The 11,515-nt window shown below is 38.8% G+C and overlaps 1 protein-coding gene across 1 annotated transcript in view; it reads right to left on the bottom strand.

The window, feature by feature from the left end:
• MAGI2 (membrane associated guanylate kinase, WW and PDZ domain containing 2) overlaps positions 1–11,515 on the bottom strand; it is a 1,828,989-nt gene that overhangs the window by 227,952 nt on the left and 1,589,522 nt on the right. Inside the window, exon 12 of the mRNA XM_007945217.1 lies at positions 5,701–5,890. Within this exon, the coding sequence (XP_007943408.1) occupies positions 5,701–5,890 (190 nt within the window). The remainder of the gene's footprint in view (positions 1–5,700; positions 5,891–11,515) is intronic.

Consider the following 11,515-nt stretch of genomic DNA (forward strand, 5'->3'; position numbering starts at 1 on the left):
GTTGTGTCTGGTGTACTGTGCTGTGTTTGCTGTACTGTGTTGTGTTTGTTGTACTGTGTTGTGTCTGGTGTACTGTGCTGTGTTTGTTGTACTGTGTTGGCTTGCATGTGGCTGTGATGCTGGAAGCTGAACATGTGAGAGCTGGACGAGGACTAAGGAAGACCAAAGAAAAATTGATGCCTTTTAAACTAAGGGGTTGCCAAAGAATGTTGAACATACCATGGACCGTCAGAAGAACAAATCAATCTCTCTTGGAAGAAGTATAGTCAGAATGCTCCTTAAAAACCAGACTTCATCTCATACACTTTGGACATGTTATCAGGAGGGACCAGTCCCAGGAGCAGGACATCATGCTTGGTAAAGCAGAGGGTCAGTGAAAAAGAGGTAGACCCTCAATGAGAGGGCTGACAAAGTGCCTTAAACATGGGCTCAGACGGCAACGATTGTGAGGATGGTTCAGGCTTTGTTCTATTGCACATAGGGGTGCTATGAGTCAGAACTGACTCATCAGTCCCTAATAACAACAACAACAACAACAACAACAACGACAATCAGCAAGATAGACCAGATTAACTTCCTTTCAATCCTGTGATTATTGAAGTGCTGAATCTGACTTATTACTCTTGGTGATAAAAAAAATAAGAACTCCATGTCACAGTGCTTAAATGCCTGAAGCTTTATTACCTACTTTTCTGCTTAGTTTGCTATTCTCTAGATTTGTACATATATATAATTTTTTGGATATGGGGGAGTTTCCTGGGAATTTGGCTACCAAGATAAGCCACCACATAACTATTTACCTCAAATTAGGAGTAAAATATGTATGGGTATAAATTACTCTATCACAGAATTATCATCAGTCAAATAAATTATTTAAAAAAATTCTTTTTCTGAACAGGTATTAAAATTGTATTCATGGCCTGTACACTTAGATACAAATAGCTTTTCTTAGACATTAAACATATCTAGTCCTTTACATATTGTGTAATAAAGGAGAAAACACATAAGATCCATGTAAGGATGCTCTTAAGAGTGAAAGGGGAGCTATTAATAATGATGCCAGGACAACACAGACCACGGATATCATAGGCAAACTGGGATGTGTAATCAGTCTAGATAATCTCAGTGTAACTAGGCCATTAAAAGCAGTTTCCTATCACATTCGAAATTCATAGTTGAGGTGAGGACACAATCACAACATAGGGCAAGAATGGCAGGAGGAGATGGGAAGGAGAGAAGTAGTGAGGGCCTTAGCAGTCTTTTAAACATTTTAAGCCAGAAATGGTGCACATAGCCCAGCTTGAGACAGGTTATATAAAATAAGAAAATTCAAGTCCTTTCTCTCATGGTTGTAGACAAAATTCATGAGATTAATGGAGAAAGAATAAAAAAAGAGAGAGATGAAAAATAGCATGGCTTGTCCCACTACACACAGGTAGGTATTTTCCTTTGCTTGCAGATTTTTAAAACTGCAAGTAATAGGAGCAGCAAGAAGTATATTATCAACCCAAAGAGAAAGGTGGCATTTATCTAAAAGTCCTGGGTAGAGGTGGAGGTATTTTCATTCTTTTCTGGGGACTGCCAATGATGACATAGACGTCAAGCTTAAATAATTAACATCGAAACCTAGAGCCCCAACATGGTCAAAACATTTTTTGTGATTTTCTTTTTTTGGGGGGGAATACAGTTTTGCTTTTATGTAAGCTTAAGCTTATATAAATTGTGTGAACATATTAAATTAGTGAGGAAAAAAATATTTTTACAAAGTTCTCTAGCAAGGATTTGTAAAAGAAATTTTGAAAATTAAAAGATATCAAACCCATAACACTCTCTTCAGCAATAATTTTGCACATGGAGGTTAAAGAAACAATTACCAGTTGTCGCTGAGTTGGTTCAAAGTCATGGTGACTCCATGTGTGTCACAGTATAACTGTGGTCTATAGGATTTTCAACAGCTGATTTTCAAATAGATTGTCAAGCCTTTCTTCTGAGGTGACTCTGGTTGGATTTGAACCACCAACCTTTCTGTTAGCAGTTGAGTGCATTTACTGTTTGTATCATTTAGGAACTCTGAGAAACACAGTATTGTCCAACTGTATTTATTGCCCAATTTCACGTGTTAAAATACTGATATTATTTGCTGTGTATACAATGCAATGTTGTTCATGAATTGTTTTCCTATGTTTTTGTTTGATTGTGTCTCTATTTTCCCTGTAAGCATCTTATGCACACAGGTTGTTTCTCATGAGTTTTCTCTTATGGAGTGCCTAGCAGGGCTCTAGCCACATACTGAGGGTTTCATCAGTTCTTGCTGATTGATGTGGTGCCTGGAGGTGCCATTTCTGGGCACTCTGCCTGTTGCAAGGAATCAGAGGAGTCACCCAGCCTGCTGGGTGGAAGAATCTTCCTTTCTCCATATTTCTTCATTCCCACCTTATCAGAAGACCTCAGGATGATGGGACATGATTCTGGATTTCCTCTCATAACCATGTACTTGTCATGTCCTATTGCACATGGCCATAGAATCTTATGGCTGTCTTCATTTGTTTAAAATCATTACTTTTTTTTTTTTTTTTCAGGAATACATCTTTATTAAGATGTCCTCTGCTTGCACATTAAAATGTCAGCATAATCTAATTATGAGTCAAATGAGGCACAGCAGCATTTACATCATTTGATAAATTTCCATCATTTGCAGGGGACTGGTGACTTGAATCCAAATATTTTTTGACAGCCTTGATATACAAAACATTCTGTAGCTCTGTATAGAAGAGGCTCGTGGGTGGAGGTGCGGTCTTTCATTTGGTTATTGTCAGCCAGTTGTGAATGTAACTGCCAAAATCTCTCCAGTTTTAGATTCAGTGATAAGGGAGGATACCATGGGATGGCCGCAGGCCAGGGAAAATGTCAAAGGACTTGGTTTGGATAGCTTTGTTAGCATTCCCTTCTCCACTTTCCCTAGTCCCACTGATTGTTTTCCCAGGGAAAAGTTAGGGGACACAGACCAGATAAAGCCAGATTGAAATGTTATACATGTGAATCAAAGAAGAATCAGAATGGCTTGCAATCAAACATTTGACTATGGGTCTTTTGTTGGTTGCATATATTTTATGATTGTTGGATAAAATTTTGAAAACGTTTCTTTGAATATGATGAAAATTAGGCTGTACTTTTCTTCTATTTTTTTAAATGTAGTATTGTTCTAAAAATTTAAATGAAAGAATTCCTGTCCTCTAACATGAGATGACCTGTAAAATGGTGAAAAGATGCACAATATATGCATGTGAAATATTAAAAACTTCTTTTTCCTAATATTTTTAAAGTATAACGAAGTAATTTTAAAAGACCTCCAAATATAGTGACAAGTGCAAACTTTTCATACTTGGAAACAGGACATGCAGAGGGCAAAGTGCCTTGTTCTTTCAAGACACTCACATGTCCACAAGCACAGTGACCGAAGAGATACAATGCTTTATGTTTTCGTTACTCTTCGGGGAAAGAGCTTTTCTGACCTTGACATGATTTCTGTGTTCATTCACACTCCACTGAATGTTAAGAAATAACATGATATGAAAAAGAAGAATGGAGAAAGGAAATGAGCTTACCCTTTTTTGGCTTTCTAAGAGCTGTGACCCTGAAGCATGGCTGTGACCTTGAAACATTAGAGAGAGCTGATGAAACAAGAAGGGAGCATGGTGAGAGCGCAGAAGCAAGGGTGCTTACTGGGTTGCAGAGGGGCGGGGTGGAGAGTTCGGATGTTTGTTGTCTGTGTGGCTGTAGAGGCAACAGCAATAAAGAACACCCAGAGGAGGATTGCAAAAGAAAGTTGTGGGAGGTCACAAGGATTTATGTGCTTGGTTTGTCACAAGGTGAGGAGGGGGAAGGCAATGAACACAAACAGCATTGAAAGGGCTGGAAAAAGAAATCAGAAATCTTTGAGAGTTGAAATGAGGGCCATGCACAGTTCCCATTCAGAAACAGAATGCACAACGTTGTTTTGTTGTTGTTATATATCAGACAACCACAAAGAGAAGACTGGGAATAACACCAACATTGAATTTATCCTGAATAATCAAGCCTTGACTAGGTCAGGACACTGCAAAAGCATAGAAGCAAATGCCTAGAGAAGGGACAAAGGGTGGAAGGAAGCTTGCTTGATACTCCCTAAATGTTATCAAAAAATTAAAATAAGCCAAGGATGCAAGGATGCTATTTTAATCCTTTAATGCACTTGTACCTTCCATGAATGTACCTCTACTGTATCTTGATCTCTATCTGTTTCCTAAGTTAAACTTGTGAGAGCAGGGAACATCACTCATCTTTGCTAACTCCCCACAGTGCTGAGAGTGAAGTGGATATTCTGTAAATACCTGATTTTTGACATAATAGAAGAATTAAGAACTGTACTAAAATCACTTCAATTTTTTTTCATACTCTGTATTATATAACTAAAAATGCTTACTTTGTTTTTACTCTGTCTAACAAAGGCACTCTTACTATGCAACCCTTTAAAGATATGTCAGTCATTAATCTAGAGGGGGAAGAATAAAATACAGTGACCCAGATGTAGCCCATTATTTGAAGAAATAGGGGGGGATCCATTTGAGGAAAATGACTGCTCAATGGTCTGCTGTCCTAACTATTTTATCAACCAAAATTACTTTTGCAAAGAATTGTACAGGATGGGTAAAAGGTATTATGTCTGCTTTTCCCTTTACCAGCTGGGTGCATAATTCTCAGCTCCTGAGCTTGTCAAAAGAGTAAGCAGATTTGAGATCCTCTGAGATCACACACAATTTAAAACTTGCTATTCGTACTTCAGATGATAAAGTTGGAAACAAGACACCAGCAGAATGCCAAAGCAAAGGAAATCAGCAGACCATAAATGGGAATGCCGGGGACCGAGCCCTTCTCACTAGACTACATTGCTCGGTCCTTTATGCAGGTTCTTATTGTACTGCACATTGCCCTCCACAGGTTACACACTCGTGCCATTCAAACTCCTGTCCTCTACTGTGTGGGAGGAGGGAATCTGGAAGGTGGTGAAAAGATGCAAAACAAGAGTATGTGCAATATTAAAAACAACTTTGTTTTCCTAAATTTAAAAAATGCAATGAAAGAATTTTAGAAGCCTTTCAAAAAGGGTGACAAGGGCATACACGCTGTTTTAAGACTGAACTTCTAAATGGACCCCACTGAGTTAAATGAGAAGGGGAAAATTCAGGCAGAAATAACAGGAGGCTGGCTCTGTAATGGTTTGGGAACTAGTTAATTTCATGATTGTGAGCTGGAAGGACTTGGCTGATATTTTGCTCAAGGCTCTAACTCTTCAATGTCTTCATTCTAAGAAAAATTGAAGCTTTAGACTCAAGATTAGATTAAACAAATAAAATACCCCAAAACTACTTCTTATTTGGTGACTTATATGCAAAACTGGCAACTGCAACAACAAAAATTCTGATTCTCTTCAGAGGCTTAGGGAAAAAAAGTAGGAAATATAATTTAAAACTAAAAGATATATATTTAGTTTTAGAGTCATTTAGACTCTTTTAGAGAAGTTTACACCAGCTGGCTTTACTTTTGAGATGCTTTTCAACCTCAGAATATAAAATCATGCCAGATCGTTTCGGCCTCAATATACATCCTGACAGGGCTTCAGTTAGTATTAATGTCCCCTTGTTTTATGTGGCTTTCACTTACGCCTACTTTCATAAATGGCTCTAGATTTCTCGTAGAGCTCATATGGGTCAGGCTTCCTTGGGTCAAAGGCCTCTGTTGAGTCAGGAAACGAGCTCCTGTGAAGGGCGGGTGGGAAGGGCAGGTTCTGCGGTATGGCCGGAGCAGATAAACTCGTCTGAGGACTGCCTTGATTCTCCCATCGGTCCATGATCTGAAAAGGGCAAGAGAGCAGAGAGCATGACTGCCAGTGTGTTCTTTCCCGCTATCTTCCTCGTCAGATACCACAACACTCACCTTTAAAGTTAGACTTTGTTGCACTGTGGATTTTTCTTCCATGAAACATTTAAAGCTTTAGTATAAGTGCCTTGACATGAAAGATGCTAGCTGTATATGACAAAGCACCACAGACTGTTACAAATCAAGCAGTGCCTGAAGTTTGAATGGAAATTTATATAACGTGTTACCCATTTGCTGGTAATCTTCAGCAAATCACACATTCTCTCCAAGTCTGTTTTTTCCCCTCTATAAAATAAAGCTAACATGTATTACATGATAATTTATGTGTAATGTATGATATTATTTGTTTCATCCTCAAGAAGGTCCCAATATATTACACTTTTTTTTCCCAGCAAAACAGAAAAAGATAGAGTACCCTGCAAGTATTCATTTGACCTGTGCATATTCCAACAACTTCCTACTCTTGGATATTGAATCACTTTCTTAAAGTTTATAAATAATTATACAACTATCTGGAATTTATGAATTGTTCAAAGTCCTCTGTTAAGACCCATTTACTGCTATCTGGCAATTTTGCCACTTCTGGAGTGATACCGCCTCAGAAACCCAAGGAGGGGTCGCTATGAGTCGGATCCCACTCAATGGCAGTGAGTTGAGTTTGTTTTGCTATTGTCATTATGATAATTTATTAAAGATATAGCACCATGAGGTACCAAAAGCAGGTACTAACATTACCTTTTTATCAAGGAGGAACCGAGATTCATTGAGGTCACCTATTGATTGGCACCACCAATTACACCTTCATTCAATGATCAACTATTCGTCATTCACATTCATATTTCATATCTGTGCTTTAAATAAACCTGGTATGCATAAAACTAGATTCGTTTACCCTCTAGTCCTCAGAAAAATACCAAACTCTGCCATGGGGCATGGCGGGCTTCTCCTGACTCAGCCCTCTTCACTTTTCTTGTATCTTCGGGGGTCTCCCCACTCATTCCCTGCCACTAGGTTCTCTCTTGCTTCTAAACCTGTGCTCACCTTATTTATTTCTCCTTCTGCCTGCGAAGTTTACTGTTTTCCACTCTTCTCTGTCCCCGCCTCATTTTTACCAGGCTACTAGTTTCAGATTAGACATTTCTTGTAGAAGGCCGGTGCTGACCATGGTTAGGTTATGTGCCTTTCCCTAGTGCTCCCACAACCCTCCCTGCGTACCCCATCATAGCATTCATCACATGCAATTGTAATCGTGTGTGATGGGCCTACCTTTGTCTCTTCATATAGATCATATTGTGGACAGGGGCTTCACCTTTCACATTGCTGTACCATTAACACATAGTAAGTGCTCAGAAAATTTAATATTTTAGTATTTAATATCATGAATAAAATATGGTTATATTTTTAAAACCCGGTCACTTTTTCCTTTTTAAAACCAGTTATGATACATAATATTTTGACCTTGGCATGCTTTTGTTTTCATGCTGACTCTATTTTGTTGGGGTGCTCTGGTAGCATAGTGCCTAAGGCACTGGACTGCTAACTAGAGGGCTGGTGGTTCAAACCCACCAGCAACTCCTCGGAAGGAAGATGGGGCGATCTACTTCCATAGTGATACTGCCTCGGAAACCCAACGAGGGGTCGCTATGAGTCGGGTCCAACTCGACGGCACATAACAACAACAAACAACAATATTTTGTTGAGGGTTCCAACTCTAGTTCTGACCTGTCAATCAAAGATATTTTAAAACTGGAAAGGATATGAGGTACCATGTACTCCTGCGTGTTTCAAACTGTGCTTGTGTGACACTAGCGATCCTCATGACCCCTAGCACTGAGACTATGTAGGGGTTCAGGGTGAGCCAGCAAACTGGGCAAGGAATGAGTCACTTGATCCTTCTTTCAATAAAATTGGCTTCATTTTAATTTGTTTACCCCATGATGGGGTACTGTCCATGCTTTTATCTGAACAAAGCTTCTACAGCTAATGAGGAAGAAAAACCCTAGTCTGGTTCAATTCCCTCATATTAAACATAGGCTCTTGAAACACAAAGAGGATAAATGGCTTATCTGAGGTCCAACAACTGTCAGTGGCAGACCGTGAGTCAGAACCAACCTAAACGGTAATTCTAAAGCTTGTTTGAATAATAACATACTGGGGAAAATAGTTGGGAAATTCAGTTAGAGTTTTAGCTAATTTTTGGCTTGGTGGCATAACTCAGTTGATGGCAAAATTCACATAGAGAACCATTCTGGGTTCCTTTGGTCACTCATTCTAGGTGACTTTGTTGTGGCACGGAAGACCTATATTGTGGTTAAAGAACATATCCTTCATTATTTGTCCCTCTAATCAACCTTAGACATCATGTGGATGCATTTTTGCTGAAAATTCCTCCCTTCTCTTTCTAAACATAAAATACTAAATTCTAAAAATAAATAAATTAGAAATAAGGTTGGAGTAGCGACAGTATCCCACTTGTCATCATAGGGCTTCAGCAAACGTCTATTTCTTTCTCTGACCTTCCACTGAGGGTTATCTGCTGCCCACATATGTCTTGCTTAGTATGTGTATTGTTCATGTACAGTCATTGGAGCAAGCAGGCTTCAGGTGAAATATTAGTATTTCTAAAAACAGTCCTGAAACTACAGAACAAATAATGCTATGGGCACTGTTTGGGAAAGATTCTGTGGCAGATTGACAAATTCTACAATTTCTATAGCACGGAGATTGGGAAATTAGTCAAGAGTCCAGTTCATGCTTAGCAAAGCATTCACAACTTCTTGCTGTGACATTCATCAACCCTTGAGCCACTATGTCAGGGTTTCTTAAAAGACTGTAGAGCAGAAAATCACTGCCCTGTGAAAGTTACTGAAAAAGTAGACTCATGTCCCATCTCCCCCCAAATGGAGCTGTTAGCCTGCTCTGACTCAGAAGACCAGAGAGTAAACCATCTGCCCTGGGGTCAGGGATCATACCTTGCTCACTGGGGCTTGTATGCTGATCTGACTACAACTTCTGAAGGGTGGCTCTGCTGACTCTCTCTTACTTTCTTACACAAGTAGGTCTCTGGACTTCTGATTTCCAACTGGGACATACCATGCTTACTTGTTCTGCTCTACCTTCATAAATTTCCCAGATTCTGAACATGTCTCTTTGCCCAGGTCCATGGTTCTCAGTTGCTGCACTTACTGGCTTCTTGGCCTTGACCCATTAGCTGTCTAGAGTTTGTATTAATTCCCAGGCTTTTACTTCTCAATGAGCCTTCTAATTGTCCCTCCCTTGCCTATCTAGTCCCATTTGTGCCCATATCTAGGTCAATATTTATAAGCATTTCACTAGAATAAGGAAAAATGGAAATAAAGTTGAGTTCTAGATCTGGGAGCAGACTTTTTTTTATCTCTGCTGGGGAACAAGTGAAAGCCTGGGTGTATGATAGCAGATAGTGACTGAAATTTCACTGGATGGAGTGGACACGTAGACCACAATGAGGCATCAGACAGTAAAACAAAACAAAAAAAAACTCAGTCATGATTGTGGTTACTTTTTTACCCCAGAGTGAGCACAGGGAGTAGGAGACTTCTGAACAAAGTGGTATTTTTTTAACCCTCTCAAAGCAATACTCTGTTTAGAAACTCTTTTGTTCTTATAGAAGCTGAAGTCATCTAAACTCATCATCTTACTATTTCTGGGCAGTGCAGGGAGATGAAAGCATTTGGCTTGATTCTATACTTGAAGAATGAATTTTGATCCATTCCAGAGGTAAAGTATTAGAACTCATTACAACCAGTATATTATGTGTTAAACAGAAAGTGACCTTAAGATGTGCACTGTAGTACAGAAGAGGGTCAGGGAATGATACAGGCCCAGGAGAAGGCTATAAGATCTTACCCAGGATAACATTTCCTTAGCCTGTGTAAGGATAGCATCAGTCCTCTTCAGAGGAGAGAGTTATATGTAAATCTATATACTGTGGGTATATATTTATGTATTTATGCTTAAGTTAATCAGTAAACTATGTTTATTCCATAGAATGATATGTTTATTAAGGGTTTATGCACAGATGGTCTGTTTCTTATCTGATAATACCTACTATTTTTGAGCCCTTAACTTCTAGAGGCACTGTTTTAAGTACCTCACAAAGATTAGTTCATAGAATCTTCATATGGGAAAGGTATTATTATTATTATTATTACCTCCAGTTTACACATGTGGAATTTGAGACATCGAGAGCTCAGCTAGTTCAACTCACATAGCTACTAGCAAGGAGAAGAAATCTGAACCCAGGCAGTATACCTTCCACCTTAAACCATTATACCACACTGCATCTGATTTTACTCTTCAGTCTAGAGAATTCCTAGGTAGATACATGAAGGATATTAAATCAACAGTCTTCTATCTTCATGCAGCCTCGGTCCTGGCTAAAGCTAGCCAGGGGACCCTGTGGGTCCCTTCTGTGGGGACCGTGGGTTCAGGATTAACTACAAGTTGAGTTTTATAAAAACTTTTTTTTGAATACTTGACTATGGATGTAATTACTATAATGACAGTAAATGTTGTAATTATGCCAAATGGTATAATTTGTGTAAATGTGGTACACATAAGGAAATCATTAGATTGCATAATTGTAGTACCATGATGAGGTTGCAAGGTTTCTTGTTAAATTGGATAAAGATGTGTGAAACCATAGAGCACAGATTTAAGTTTGGTGGGGAAAAGAAAGGAACTATTTAGATTTTGGTTAAGAAAACACAAATTTCATTTCAAACATTTTTAAATACCTCTTTTCAAAACCACATCCATCACTAAGTGGGTTTCTAAGGCCAGTAGGGCCAGTTATCCCATATGATGTTCTCTGTGGACGTAAAATCCTAAATAAGAATGTGAGTGGTTCTATGTTCTATGGCCCTTATAATGTCTGTCCCTCATCTCCAGCTCCCAGGTTCCTTAGCTCTGTTTGCGAGAAACCCAGATCCCACACATATTACGGGGATCAATAATATTTCACTTTCACATGTTTTCAAGCCACTTTTAAGACATGTTAGTTATTTAAAGCTAGTTATTGAGTCTGAAAAGTATGCAAAATTACATCAAGTAATCAAATATACCCTCAGTAAAAGGAATGGAAGAAGCATAACACGAACCCAAGAATTCTCTACTCATTGACCAAATGAGGGCCCATTTAAGTCTCAACTCCTTGTAGCAAGAGTAAACAAAAGAAAGAAGAAAGCAGAAGCTGTGGTTTCCAGAGATTTGTGTTTGATTTTAATTCCTCTGCCATACTTCTGTTTGTGGATTCTAGACATTTCAGTTAGGGTAAAGTATTATAAAATAGAATCCTAGCATATCTGTCCCAGCTCTTGACAATTACTAGTTTCAATGTAATGGCAAGTAAAGATCATCTACAACTGTTAAGTCAACATGTCTACTTTAGCCTCACAAATATTTTCCTAATATCCATCACCTTCCTTCAAGTGTATCAAAATTCTTGATGATTCATGAGAACTAGGCCTAAAGAGGTTAGGTGATGGCAGAGATCACTGGTATCTAAAGAAGGTCCAGAAGCATCACTTTGAGTGACTGTAAGATTTAGGGGAATATATAT

The sequence above is a fragment of the Orycteropus afer genome, unplaced genomic scaffold, assembly GCF_000298275.1.
Source record: "Orycteropus afer afer isolate SDZICR_OR568_19922 unplaced genomic scaffold, OryAfe1.0 scaffold00007, whole genome shotgun sequence".
NCBI lineage: Eukaryota > Metazoa > Chordata > Mammalia > Tubulidentata > Orycteropodidae > Orycteropus > Orycteropus afer.